This window comes from Borostomias antarcticus (genome assembly GCF_949987555.1).
Source record: "Borostomias antarcticus genome assembly, chromosome: 17".
Lineage (NCBI taxonomy): Eukaryota > Metazoa > Chordata > Actinopteri > Stomiiformes > Stomiidae > Borostomias > Borostomias antarcticus.
In genome coordinates, this window is record NC_140250.1 from 22,688,580 (window position 1) to 22,703,579 (window position 15,000).

Consider the following 15,000-nt stretch of genomic DNA (forward strand, 5'->3'; position numbering starts at 1 on the left):
TGGGGTTAGGTGTCTTGCTCAAGGACACTTCAACATGTGGACAGTCGGAGCTGGGATTCGAACCACTGACCCTTCGATCACTGAACGACCCGCTCTACCAACTGAGCTACAGCCGCCCCGACAACAGAAAAGACAAATCGAAAAGAATGTGTCTTCGCAGGCTGAGGTGGCAGTAGCTCTGCTCTGTGGCCAGCAGGTGGCGCTGAAGACTACAGACCTGGCAGGCTGGTGACGGACTGCTCCCTGAGGAAGTCGTCCACTTCCTCCGACCGCAGTAGGTACTGCCCGTCTGGCTTGGCCTTGCGGATCGCCATGCGAGCCAACAGGATGTTGGACCCTGCAGGGGTCAGGGCAGAGGGGTCATAGGTCAGGGGATGGGGTCAGGCAGAACAGAGGAGGCAGGTAGCGGGGGGCTATAATTAGGTCGGCGGAGGGGACGGGTCAGTCCGGGTGACCGCCTCTTCACCCACCCATGCCGACGGAGGCGCAGCACCCCGTCCTGTCCTTAACGTCCGCCCGGATGGCGCTGGCCAGCTCGTCCGGGGTGACGCCCAACTCCGCCAGCAGGGCGGAGCCGTCCATCAGCGCCTCGTCGCAGCTCAGGGCCTCGATGTCGTGGGTGTAACTACGGAGAGAGGGAAGGGTTAATTTGCTGTGTGCGTGTTCGACAGCTAGGTGTGCAGGAAATGAAGGAGAACTCATGCACAGAGAGAGAGAGGAAGGAGAGAGAAGGAGGGAGAGAGAAAGAGAGTGAGAGAGGAGGGAGAGAGAGAGAGAGGGAGAGAGAGAGGGAGAGAGAGAAAGAAGGAGGGAGAGAGAGAGAGGGAGAGAAGGAGAGGGAGAGAAGGAGAGGGAGAGAGAAGGAGAGGGAGAGGGAAGGAGAGAGAAGAAGGGAGAGAGAGAGGGAGAGAGGGAGAGAGAGAGAGAGAGAAAGAAGGAGGGAGAGAGAGAGAGAGAGGGAGAGAGAGAGAGAGAGGGAGAGAGAGAAAGAGAGGGAAAGAAGGAGGGAGAGAGAGGGAGAGAGAAGGAGAGAGAAGGGAGAGAGAGAGAGGGAGAGAAGGAGAGGGAGAGAGAAGGAGAGGGAAGGAGAGAGAAGGGAGAGAGAAGGAGAGAGAAGGGAGAGAGAGAGTGAGAGAGAAGGAGGGAGAGAGAGAGGGAGGGAGAGAGAAGGGAGAGAGAGAGAGAGTGAGAGAGAAGGAGGGAGAGAGAGAGAGAGTCTGTCCTCCTTACCTGGCCAGGGTTTCATACATGGTCAGAGCCACCTCTTTGTAGGCCTGGAAGTCGTAGGGGACGGACTGCAGGGAGGGACACAGCTGCCTGGCCTGGCCGAAATACATCCCGTTCCTCACCCCCGCCTGCCTGAGACACACACACACACAACCGTTCCTCACCCCCGCCTGCCTGAGACACACACACACACAACAGTTCCTCACCCCCGCCTGCCTGACACACACACACACACAACCGTTCCTCACCCCCGCCTGCCTGACACACACACACACAACCGTTCCTCACCCCCGCCTGCCTGAGACACACAAACACACAACCGTTCCTCACCCCCTTCTGCCTGAGACACACACACACAACCGTTCCTCACCCCCGCCTGCCTGAGACACACACACACACAACAGTTCCTCACCCCCGCCTGCCTGACACACACACACACACAACCGTTCCTCACCCCCGCCTGCCTGACACACACACACACAACCGTTCCTCACCCCCGCCTGCCTGAGACACACAAACACACAACCGTTCCTCACCCCCTTCTGCCTGAGACACACACACACACACAACCGTTTCCCTTCTGCATGACACACACACACACACAACCGTTCCTCACCCCCGCCTGCCTGAGACACACAAACACACACACACACAACCGTTCCTCACCCCCGCCTGAGACACACACAAACACACACACACAACCGTTCCTCACCACCGCCTGCCTGAGACACACAAACACACAACCGTTTCCCTTCTGCCTGAGACACACACACACACACACACACACACACGCACAACCATTTCCCTTCTGCTAGAAATAATGCTTGTATGCTGATGATTCTATAAGGTCATTCTAGGTAGAATCCCCTGTTACTGATCTGTCTTTCTGTCCCAAAAACATGGGTCAGGGTCAGGGTCTCTGGAGACGACGCTTATGACTGTTCTTAAAGTTCAGTCCCAACTTTGTTTTCTTATGAATGCTTTTTCAATTTTAAATTAAATTAAAATTTTTAATCATTTAATTCTCTTTTGTTTACATTTTATTGGGATGTATACACTGTTACTGTATTGATAGTGTTTTTGATGTGTGTGGACCCCTGGAGGACGACTAGCGAATTGCTATGGCAACAGCTAATGGGGATACTTTAAATAAACAAACAAAACACACGCACACACAAAAGCGTGCACACACACACACACACACACCAGTGAATAGGCAGGGTCATGCTGTGTGTGTGAGAGTGTTACCTGGCCTCGTAGCTACAGGAGGCGATCTCAGCTCTGGAGAGCGTTGCTGTGTCCTGGTCCACTCCGTTGCCATGGGAAACAGAGGTGTCCTCTATTTCCTCATCCTCCCTCTCTGACACACACACACACACACACACACACGTACACACACACACACACACGTACACACACACGTACACACACACACACACACACACACACACACACGTACACACACACACACACACACACACGTTAAACCTCACAGACTGTTTACCATGTTCACTTCACATGGCCTTCACAGTTAACGAACCCACCCATACACACCCACCAATCAAACAAAAAGTGTGTGTGTCTCTTGGGTGTGTGTTTTACCTGTGTGTGTGTGTGTGTGTGCGTGTCTCACCTGGTCGAGGGTGTGCGTGTTTCCTTTGGTAGTACTGTTCCTCCAGGTCAGGGTTGGCTCCTGGTCTCTGAGCCACGTGGCTCCGCCCACGGTTACTGGTCACCGCTACGGTCTTCCCTAAGGGACCAGGCACAAAGAGCGGCCATTTAACCTTGAACCTTTGACCTTGAATCTCAACGGTCCAGCGGTTAATATCAGAAACACAGTGGTGCACAGCTGGGTCTGACCACCTAGTGTTGATACCCAACCCTATGTGTATGTGATTCTATATAGGTAAGTATAAAGTATAAAATAACAGATGGTACATTTTGATAGTTAATCGAGGAGAAATGTGTGTGTGTGTGAGTGTGTGTGAGTGAGTGTGTGACAGAGGCACAGTGTGGTCCTCCTTGCCTCTGAGGTCAGGTCTGTGTCTGATCCCCACAGACACAAAGAAGCAGTCCATGTCCACGTGGAGAATACAGGACTGCATGATGGGCGTCCCCGAGGAGCCTGATGAAAAAGCACACGTACGTACGCAAACGTGCGTGCACACACACACACACACACAGATAAGACATTAATAACCATGGCTCACAGCTCTCACACACACACACACACACACACACACACACACACACACACACACACACACACACACACACACACACACACACACACACACACACACACACACACACACACACACACACACACACACACACACACAGCTTGCAGTGAGTCCCACCCAGACTCAAACTCCAATAAACCGTGACGGCATTAACGAGGTGAGCTCTTTCCCCCGCTGACATTTAACAAGAGCGATGGAGACATGACCGGCCTGAATAATTAGTCTTCTCACGTCTTCAGCTGGGAAGCGCAGGAGCTCCGCCTCCCTAATCTACCCGCCCGCCCTGCCAACCTACCACCGCCCTGGCCTGCGACCCAGCGAACCGAACCTAGAAACCCTACCTCCCTCCACACACGTAAACACAAGCCAAACTCTGGGAACTTCCCACCTGCTGCGGACTTGTGGGCCGTGCTCCTCCGCAGCCTGTCCTTCCCGGGGAAGGTGGCGCCCCCTGCTGCCCGGCGCCGGCTCTGCAGCGCGTTGACGTACTCGGAGAACTCGTTCCTCCAGGTGGAGATGTGGTGCAGGCGAGAGTGGGAGAAGAACTCGGAGATGATCCCGCCCGGAGGTGGCGGTGGCCCCCCAGCCCGGACGGGGGGCTTCGCCGATTGGTCCGGGCCCTCGGGCGGGGCGGGGTTAGCGAGGAAGGCACTGTGGTGACCGCCGTTCAGACGGACGGGAGAGGGGAAGGGGGCCGGGGAGGTGAATGGCGAGCGCGCCCCGTCGAGGCCGGATGCGGACTGGCAGGGCTTCTGGTGATGGGACTGGAGGGGGCGGGACTCGGAGGCGGCGATGGCCTCCTCATAGGTAGGAGGCGGCGGTTTGGGCGGCGGATGTCGCGGGTCGCTTCCGGAGTGGTGTGGCGTGGGAGGGGGCGGCTCGGGGGGGCGCTCGGGATGTCGGAGGGGGTCTGGCTCGGTAAGGCGTTGCGACGGGGGGCTCGGGGGCCGGGGGGGGACCGACAGCCCGGGAGACTTTCTCTCAGGGCTCTGGAGCCTGCAGGGGTGCTGGGCCCGGTTCAGGGTCCGGTCCGAGGCGGACCGGTCCGAAAACTGGTCAGAGGCGACGGGGTCCGGGCCAGGCGGGTCTGAGGAGAGTCTTGTGGAGGTGGGGGACAGGTCCAGGGGCTTTAAGGCACCGTTAACAGGATGAACGTGTCCGTTGGTCACGTGGGGCTGAGGCTCCTTCACGCCCCTGGGGGGTCTGACGGGACAGGGGGGGTCGTCCCTGGCCCCCTCCAGCACCCCGTTCACCCTGGGAGGTCCGGTCTGATCGCGAGAGCCTCGTAGTGATCCGTTCCTACGAGACGAGAGAGACGAGTGGTCAAATCGAATCAAACTTTATTTGTATCGCGCATTTCATACACAGAGGCAGCACAATGCGCTTTACAGAGAGCAATGGGGGGGGGGGGATAGGTCCCACCCCTACATATTCCAGAGGGAAGCAAAAAAAACAGTTTCACCCAGGGGCGTCTAGGTAAATGGAAATGGTAAATGGACGGCACTTATATAGCGCTTTTCCACCTTAGCGGCACTCAAAGCGCTTTACAATGGCTTCTCATTCACCCATTCACACACACATTCACACACCAATGGCGGTAGCTGCCATGCAAGGTGCTAACCTGCTCATTGGGAGCAATTTGGGGTTAGGTGTCTTGCTCAAGGACACTTCGACATGTGGACAGTTGGAGCTGGGATTCGAACCACTGACCCTTCAATCACTGAACGACCCGCTCTACCAACTGAGCTACAGACGCCGTCGTCTAGCGCGGTGCAGTACAGAACGGTGTGTGACCGCATATCACAACCTTTCCTTGGACCGCAAACCTGATTATTCAAGTACCGACACAGTACTTAAAAAATAATAATATTATAAAATAAAATACACACTCACAATCTGAAGTCCAGTTCGCGGTAGTTGTGTGGGCGGAGTCTGGACGACAGGCCGGGCTGTGGGGGGGAGTAGGAGGGGGGAGGGCGGACGTGGCCGGGCAGGGGCTGACCCAGGCTGAGGGGACGGGCGGGCGGGCCTGGGTCAGCGCGGAGGGGGCCGGGGTAGGGGTTCGGGTGGCTGGACTGGGGGGCGGGGGTCAGCCGTCTCAGCTGGGGGTTGAAGAGGTCAGCCGGGGGGCTGTTGTGACCGGGCAGACCGTGGGGGTGGGCGTGGTAGTCGCCGGGGTACTGGGGGGTGTGGCTGGTGACGGGGCTGTGGTGGTGGTGGTGATGGTGGTGGTGGTGGGGGGGCAGGGGATGATCATGGCTCGGAGGAGGACCGTTGGGGGGCGGTCCGAGGCCGGGCCCCGCGGCCGTCTCTGGGGGCCGGCGTCCGGACACGCTGGCGAAGCTCAGGCCCTTCTGCTTGGCGTAGAGCTGGTACTGCAGGTAGGACAGGAGATGACCCGCCTTGACGCTGTCCAGACAAGAAGAGGCGTGCAAATATATGAACAAACGCGAGCTGAAACAAGTAGGGTCAGTCCACACAGGCGAACAAACGGTGACGGTTTGCGGACACACGCACACGCGCGCGCACCTGTCGGTGATCCACTCCGGGCGTACCACCTTCTCCCCGCGGAGCTCCTGGACCTTGCTGTTGGGCAGGTTGGTGGCGATGATGTGGGTGGTCTTGGAGTGGGAGTAGTACACGTGGAAATGACCGCCGTGCAACGTCATCAGTCTGCGAAGCTCGTCCGCGCTGGGGTCTGTGCACAGCGCGCAAACACACACACACACACACACACACACACACACACACACACACACACACACACACACACACACACACACACACACACACACACACACACACACACACACACACACACACACACACACACACACACACACACACACACAGCATTTTAATAGGAATACGCCCAGGAGGGGTTCATTAAGAGAGTACTAAGCCCTCACCTAACCAATAAAACTCAATATGGCTTCAGCCCAGAGACCCTCTCTTCTCCTGCATCTCAGTGATATTCTTAGAGACCATTTACATATCCAATCTATATTTCATATGGGTATGAGAGAGAGAGGGGGGGGGGGGCGAGAGACATGGAGAGTGAATGAGAGATGGGAATGAAAAGATGATGGTGTGAAAGGCAGGGTGAAAGAGCTTTAGAGAGGAATGATGGCACCGGTGGAGCACGCACTGTTCTCTATGGCTCATCTCACAACTGAACTACACATGAACTTTCTTCTTGTGCATTCCGCTCACTGTCTCTCTATGTCTCTCTCTCTCTCTCGCTCTCTCTCGCCCCTCTTCTCTCTCTCTCGCCCCTCTTCTCTCTCTCTCTCCCTCTCCCTCTCTCTCTCTCGCCCCTCTTCTCTCTCTCTCTCACCCCTCTTCTCTCTCTCTCGCCCCTCTTCTCTCTCCCTCTCTCTCTCTCGCCCCTCTTCTCTCTCTCTCTCTCTCTCCCTCCCTCCCTCTCTCTCTCTCTCCTTACAGTGATGGGCCCACAGTCTCTTTAGTGATCCAGTTGCTCTAAATGCTTTGAAAATGCTAATGTGCCAAGTCAGCGGAAACATGTGGATATGTCTACTGACTGATGGGGAGTTTAGGAACATTAACAGACATATTAAGCGGGTGCAAAGTTTGTCTAGAGGGCTGAGGGTAGCGTTACCTGTGTATCCGTTCACGTAGATTGAAACGCCGCTGAAGATGTCGGTACGGGTCCCGTCCTTCTGTTTCTCTCTGGTGGCGTCCATCTTGAACTGCTCTTCCAGCTTAGATACCTTAGCAGCCATGTAGCCCCCCTGCGGACAGACACGCCAAGGGGAGCAGCCAGGGAGAGCGAGGGCCAATTAGACCCAGGACGTAAGGTCATGACCCATCCACGGGGCCCATCACAGCTCAGTATGTGCCATGGCGACGGGAGCAGGAAGTCACTCACCCCCTCAGCCCACCCGTTGTCATCACTGGCTCGCTTTCTTCCTCGGCCATTTCGACTCATACTGAGAAATACCTGAGCGAGAGAGGGGGGAGGGGGGGGGGCAAGCAGTTAGTTCTCGTCCCAAAGACACACAAAGTGCCGGCAAGTGGTCGATGTGCAGCTCTGTACTCTGTAATTAGGCCTGTATTCTCATTAGGGATCTATACAGGCAGATCTATATATCAGGACTGTACAACAGCGAACGAGTCCCCTGTCTATCTGCCAATCTACCCGTCTCTCTGTCTGTCTGCGTCCCCTGTCAATCTGTCTCTATCCGTCTGTCCCTGTCTGGGTGTATAAGTGTACAGGCATAGCCCCCGGAGAGAGCACACGCAAAGTGCCCGATATAACAGACGAACAGGCTGCAGTCTGGCTGATTGTCGGTCTGCTGCCTGCCAATCATCTGCGTCTGTAAAATGTGCAGAGTGTAAGTGGTCGTGTGTCTTGCCAGGTGCCAAAATCATGCAAATGACAGTTGACATGAAAAACATCATCTCTACAAAGACAGATGACTGCACACTGGAGGAACAGACCAAAAGAGGAAGATGTTAACTGGCATAATATGGGACTAAACCAAAGCCATCCAGGTACTGTAGAAACAAGAGTTGAATGGTAGACAGATGCCTGCTGAGGACCTTGAGGACAAAACTCATCATCCAGGTCTGGTCGGGGTGGCTTTGTTCGTGTGTGCTACGTCAGTCAGTCCCTTGTGGCTCGCCATGCTTATAACACTCACATCCTATTCAAGTAGCCTAGGGTACACACACACAAAGGAAGATTTAGACTAGGGTACACACACACAAAGGAAGATTTAGACTAGGGTACACACACACACAAAGGAAGATTTAGACTAGGGTCCACACACACAAAGGAAGATTTAGACTAGGGTACACACACACAAAGGAAGATTTAGACTAGGGTACACACACACAGGAAGATTTAGACTAGGGTACACACACACAAAGGAAGATTTAGACTAGGGTACACACACACACAAAGGAAGATTTAGACTAGGGTACACACACACAAAGGAAGATTTAGACTAGGGTACACACACACAAAGGAAGATTTAGACTAGGATACACACACACAAAGGAAGATTTAGACTAGGGTGCACACACACAAAGGAAGATTTAGACTAGGGTGCACACACACAAAGGAAGATTTAGACTAGGGTACACACACACAAAGGAAGATTTAGACTAGGGTACACACACACAAAGGAAGATTTAGACTAGGGTACACACACACAAAGGAAGATTTAGACTAGGGTACACACACACACACAAAGGAAGATTTAGACTAGGGTACACACACACACACACACACACAAAGGAAGATATCTCCACTAGCCCAACTGCGCCTTACCTCACATGAGCTAGTCAGTAACTAGGCTAGGCTAGCTGTGCCCCAGCTGATGTTATGGTGCGTTCGTTTGTGGTCGGAGGTGGCAAGTCGCAAGTGGGAAAATACCTACTTCCGACCTGTGTGCATTCAGCTATATACCATTATATCACAGTTACCTAGTTATATCTATATACCATTATATAACAGTTACCTAGTTATATCTAGCTCATTCGAGCAACTGGGGGCTGAGAAACATATCCGAATTTGCGACGAGGAAGTGCGAGTTCATGGGGTGTTTTATTTAATCATTCCTAGTAGCAAGTCGCAATTTGCACCTCCCAGTTATAAACGAACGCACCATTAGCCTCTTAGCTAGCTATCCTGGTAAAGAAAGCGGCTCTCTGGGGTCATGCCCGCTAGCCTAGCCTAGCTACAGTTTCCACTAGGTCTCTGGGTCAGACTGACTAGTAAAACCCTTCTTCTTCTTCCTTCACCCTTCTTCTTCACCCTTCCCGCCACCTCTCTGGGCACAAACCAGGACTAGTGGTCCCCTGCATGGCTGACCGGAGCAACATGCACAATTGATTCTCCTCTTGACCGTTCAAGCTGCATCAGCTGGCTAGATGTTAGCAAGTTAGCTAGCTAGCGGGATGATATACTAAAGTGACATCAAACGTTAGCAAGCTAGCAAAATCTTTGAAAAGCATAATCGGTGTGAATCGGAAGGGACGGAATCAGGTCCATGTGCAGAAGCCAAACTCTGCCTCGACATGTCCCTGTTGTCCCCTGTCCCTGTCCTGCTGTCCCTGTTGTCCCTGCTGTCCCTGTTGTCCCTGCTGTCCCTGCTGTCCCTGTTGTCCCCTGTCCCTGTTGTCCCCTGTCCCTGTTGTCCCTGCTGCCACCTCGGTCTCGTGTGATTTGACCTGGCTCTTACTCGAGCTAACGTGGAAATAGAAGTGGCCTTAAAAGACGCCAAACATCCCAGTCTAGCCCGGGACAAGGCTAGACTGACTACAGCCATGCAACACACTGACCCGGGACAAGGCTAGACTGGCAGTACAGCCATGCAACACACTGACCCGGGACAAGGCTAGACTGGCAGTACAGCCATGCAACACACTGACCCGGGACAAGGCTAGACTGGCAGTACAGCCATGCAACACACTGACCCGGGACAAGGCTAGACTGGCAGTACAGCCATGCAACACACTGACCCGGGACAAGGCTAGACTGGCAGTACAGCCATGCAACACACTGACCCGGGACAAGGCTAGACTGGCAGTACAGCCATGCAACACACATCAGACCCAAATGACATGAACGTTAGAGGCGTCAGCGACACAGCAACCGTGCTGGGATGAAAACAGACGTCGCAACATCAACAGTGTCCAATCAGCCTATACTGTGCTCATTAATTCAGATGCACTCTGCATGATCAAAAAAGCTGTTACATAATTGCCAAACAATAAAATGCCTACTATGGCACGAGGTCCAGTAGTGATCAGCTATCCAGACTCTTCTAAGCTCCCATTTCAGCGGAAGTCCCTCTCTCACCTTTCTCTGTTACTCACTTGCGTCGGTCTGCAAACCCAAGCCGACCGATTGATCGTTCACGCCAGCCAGACTTGTAAAAACGAGTGTTTCGATGATCTACTCCTCCTTCTCCAGAGTTGAGCGTAGATGTCGTTCTTTAGTCCGCGGGGTTCCTATCTTCACATGGTCTCCCTGAATCTCGATCAACCTCCTACTACTCCTCCGCGCACTCTCCATTTTCTAGTCTCTCTCTCTCTCTCTCTCTCTCTCTCTCTCTCTCTCTCTCTCTCTCTCTCTCTCTCTCTCTCTCTCTCTCTCTCTCTCTCTCTCTCTCTCTCTCTCTCTCTCTCTCTCTCTCTCTCTCTCTCTCTCTCTCTCTCTCTCTCTCTCTCTCTCTCTCTCTCTCTCTCTCTCTCTCTCTCTCTCTCTCTCTCCTACTAGCGACTCCTCCTGTGGCTGTTCTCTCTCTGCCCAGCCGACTGACTGACAGCTCGACCGGTGACTGCTAGGATACCGCCACCTTGTGGCCAGTAAACACTACTGCACTTGACGCAGGGCTGTGCGATTGTAGACGACTACATTCTATTTCAAGGATTTTAATAGATTCACTAACATTGCCCATGCAGATGGAGGACGGGTGAGGGGGGTGATACTAGTATTTGATGTATTACGTTAGTGCTAGAGTCACAGATGGCGTCCGCCATCCTTGTGTAGTGTGTATGTGCGTGTGTGTGGACGACATCTTGAAGCCTAACAAAAATAAATCTCTCTTGCGCAATAATCTCCAAATTGCTAGCATGCGCAAATTGTTATGCTGTGCATGAAGTGAGGAGTCAATGCCAACTGTGACTGCGCTGGCAGTGCGTCAAGGAGGGGACATTTTATTCATTAATAATATGTTTATGTGCATTAAAGTCATCCTCGCCTCTCACACACGCTCAGTGTCCTCAGGAAACCTGGCACGCGCAGCAACCGGACGCAATGACGCAGGCGCGTGCACAGAATACTGATGCATTCTATAGGAGGCGTAAATGAAATGGCAATGCTGCTTTTGCCTTTTAAAAGGACAAAGGGAATAGTTTGGATACTAGCAGTCTAGACAAAACGCAAATGCATTCCAAGACTGTCACTAAATCGTTTATTGTCATTCAACGCGTATCCCATGCACGTGCGCGTTTGTTCATTCATAAAACCAGTAGCCTGTCGTCACCGAGGCACGCTCCAAAATTTACTAAAAGATCAATACAGAATCAACCTCCGCATTATATCCACCACACCATAATTCAACCTCTCTTTTTGGCTCTTTATATAGGCTACTTTATGTCCTTTATGACCTAATACATAACATGTACAGGTGTCTGTCAACTAGTACAACTCGACTGCCCCCTCCAGTCTTATTGGCTATTCCAGTGATCTGTTGCTATGGCTCCAGACAGGATGCTGATGCTGAGGTCTCTTCCTATTGGTGCGGAGGCAGGCAGACAGCCTGTTCAATGTAGCCCAGAGTGGATACGAGAATAACTAGACTACAATGTGAGCACAAGAGATGTACACGCGCACACACGCACGCACGCACGCACGCACGCACACACACACACACACACACACACACACACACACACACACACACACACACACACACACACACACACACAATTCCTCTCTGTTATACAACTCGATGACATTTAACAATGATGGGTGTTTCTGCAACTACAGTCATTTTTAAGTCCCAGCAGTGATATTTTGGATTTATGTTAAAATGCATCATATGATGCTTGATAAATTTATAGTTTTATTACACATCCTGAAATAAAATAATCTAAATAATGTGATTTAATAACATTTATGAAGCATTTTATGGGTCAAAACACCACATTTGGTCATTTCCCACAACTGGGGTCTCAATGTTGAGATATGTAAAATAAGCTAATTCAGTTGCAATATTACATTATTTCATATACATATTCATTTATACCATAATATTTTTTTGTTTACTGATCATTCACTGTATATGATTTTTTTCATCTAAATGTGCCTGACCTACCCTTCTGAGTCCTTACTGAACAAATGACCTTTTGTTTTGTTTTGTCTTTTAAGCCAAACACATCTAATGTAGTTGCTATGGAAACAGAAGTTAGCAATAAGAACATGGTTGACAGGTTGGGTCACCCACATGTGACCCTCAACTAAGACCAAGAAAAATACATTAAAGGTAATCTTTTTAGTATTTATTGTCCTTATATTTTGAACAAAATGTCATTTCCACAACATGTCCTTACCACAGCAGATTTAGGTATCACTGCCATGTTAAACTGATCTTAGATTAAAATCTTAACTATGTGCAATTGTGTACTTATTTATGTAGGCTATTACAGACTCTGGTGGTTAAAATAAAAATGTACGGGTTTAATGTTTAGTCTAAGAGTCAAAAGTGACCATAGTTGCAGAAACATCCAAACACATAATAAAGAGATCCAACCATTTTGCAGTATCAAATAAGACATTTATGGAACAAAGATAAGGCAATGGCATGACAATATCATAAATAATCTTGCATAGAGAGGAACTTGAATGTTGGCCGCTCCACTTGCCAAAATCCCATTGTTCTGATGTCTTTGTAACAGAAAATGAGGCACGTATTGCACATAGAAAAGACATACGACATAGTAAAAAAAAAGTGTCATCATAAACACTCAGTTTCATAAAAAGTCCAATTGGTATGGTCATACAAAAACAACTTTACAGGCGAAATAAGCTAACTTGTTAATAGGACACTTTGGCATAAGAGGTCTGCCAATCCAGGCCTAAGACTCCAAATCCCAGACTCCTCTGCTGAATCCATTAGTCCTGATATGAATCATGGGAAGTGAAGTCACTTTAATATGTCCCCTCTTTGTTCAGCGCCTATCCAAACACTAGATAAGTTACTAATAAATCTCCCTAACCATAAAAAGACAGTTGGCCAAATCCTCACTGGTGCACTGAACCTAAGATCTGTGTCCCGTTCCAAGTAGCATCTTTGGCAAAGCAGCAAGGGTAAAGGCGATAAAATCCACATGGAACTTCACAGTTAATCCATTGATGGAGAGGAAGAGATGGAGAAACATGGAGATTTCTTCTACTTTTCTGTTCAGATTATTTCAGCATAAGACTCGAAGAGCTCCCTTAGTCCTCTTTGGAAAAAACAGTACGACACATTATGCTGGCCCAATAGGAAGCTTCGTTCTTCACAGCAAGAGTTGTCAGAGAGGATCCCACCGGAAGACTTTCTTACATAGACCTCCAGGTGGTGGTGGCGTCCAAACCCCGGCTCCTTATGATCCTCAAGGCAGTAAAAGGCCACAGGCTCCAGAAGATTCCGTGACAAGAGTCTGCAGCGGCGTGTATGCATGTTCACACTGTAAATGTGTGTGTGTTTAGGTTGGAAGCTACACAAATGAAGGGCTCCTTGTTTGTTGTGGAGACCAGAGCTGGGTGGCGGGGTGGGTCCGGTCCAGCAGGGCAGTGTCTCGGTGTGTCCCGGTCACCCCAGAGAGGCAGCGGGTTGTTGGGTCGCGTCCCTCCGTCTGCCGGGCTAGGCCAGGTTGGCGCTGATGCGTATCCATTGCAGAGCCTGTCTAGTGTACTGGACCACGTGACCCACACTGCTGTGGAGGGTCAACGGGCCGGACAGTGTGTTCAGGTAGTTAAAGAACTCTAGAGGGAGAGGGAGAGGGAGAAAGAGAGGGTGAGAGACAGACCAAAAGAGAGAGAAAGAGAGAGAAAGAGAGAGAGAGGGTGAGAGAGGGTGAGAGTGACAGAGAGAGGGTGAGAGACAGACCAAAAGAGAGAGAAAGAGAGAGAGAGAGAGAGAGAGAGAGAGAGAGAAAGGTTGAGAGTGACAAAGAGAAATAGAGGGTGAGAGACAGACCAAAAGAGAGAGAAAGAGAGAGAGAGAGAGAGAGAGGGTGAGAGACAGACCAAAAGAGAGAGAAAGAGAGAGAGAGAGAGAGAGAGAGGGGGGGGGTGAGAGTGACAAAGAGAAAGAGAGGGTGAGAGACAGACCAAAAGAGAGAGAAAGAGAGAGAGAGAGAGAGAGAGAGGGTGAGAGTGACAAAGAGAAAGAGAGGGTGAGAGACAGACCAAAAGAGAAAGAGAGAGAGAGAGAGAGGGTGATAGTGACAAAGAGAAAGAGAGGGTGAGAGACAGACCAAAAGAGAGAGAGAGAGAGAGAGAGAGAGAGAGAGAGAGAGAGAGAATTTGAACGAGGAGTCAGTATTTGCTGTCTGAGACACATAAACACAACGTCACTGCTCAGAAGAACATTAAATTCATCAGGTGGACAGACAGACACAGCCCAGCATGCGTGAAAGACAGTGGTCCAGACCGGTGGTCCAGACCATAGCTAACGTTGTCCTCACCCTTGTTCTCCTTGGCCAGGCTGTCAGCCACCTCCCAGTACTCGTAGCTGTACAGCACACTGTTGGTGATGTTCAGGTGGTTTGCTGCCATCTGGTGGATGCGATGGGGAATGCTGACCAGGGAGGAGGGGGCACTGCCCGCTTGGGAGCCCAGGGCAAGGTGTGTGGAGTTGGGGGAGAGCGAGGAGGGTGGCCCCCCTGTACCCCTGTGGATAAGAGAGCATCCTAATTGGGATTATTAAATCAAACCCAAGTCCTCAACGTCCTCAGCGTTTTATAAAATGAAATAAAATTATAATAAAATTGTAACATTTTATTAAGT

At 51.2% G+C, this 15,000-nt stretch overlaps 2 protein-coding genes across 2 annotated transcripts in view; both read right to left on the reverse strand.

Moving 5' to 3' along the window:
• The window catches only part of rev1 (REV1 DNA directed polymerase), a gene marked incomplete at its 3' end in the record, with an annotated part of 11,637 nt that extends 4,415 nt beyond the window's left edge, over nt 1-7,222 (reverse strand). Inside the window, exons 1-10 of the mRNA XM_084452107.1 lie at nt 7,090-7,222; nt 6,000-6,168; nt 5,364-5,879; nt 3,859-4,769; nt 3,254-3,352; nt 2,861-2,977; nt 2,476-2,587; nt 1,231-1,359; nt 471-625; nt 218-337 (exon numbers count right to left, since the gene is read on the reverse strand). Of these exons, the coding sequence (XP_084308233.1) occupies nt 218-337; nt 471-625; nt 1,231-1,359; nt 2,476-2,587; nt 2,861-2,977; nt 3,254-3,352; nt 3,859-4,769; nt 5,364-5,879; nt 6,000-6,168; nt 7,090-7,213 (2,452 nt within the window). The 5' untranslated portion in view covers nt 7,214-7,222. The remainder of the gene's footprint in view (nt 1-217; nt 338-470; nt 626-1,230; nt 1,360-2,475; nt 2,588-2,860; nt 2,978-3,253; nt 3,353-3,858; nt 4,770-5,363; nt 5,880-5,999; nt 6,169-7,089) is intronic.
• A 6,630-nt stretch (nt 7,223-13,852) lies between these two features.
• aff3 (AF4/FMR2 family, member 3) overlaps nt 13,853-15,000 on the reverse strand; it is a gene marked incomplete at both ends in the record, with an annotated part of 13,911 nt that continues 12,763 nt past the window's right edge. Inside the window, 2 exon segments of the mRNA XM_084452108.1 lie at nt 13,853-13,974; nt 14,679-14,884. Of these exon segments, the coding sequence (XP_084308234.1) occupies nt 13,853-13,974; nt 14,679-14,884 (328 nt within the window).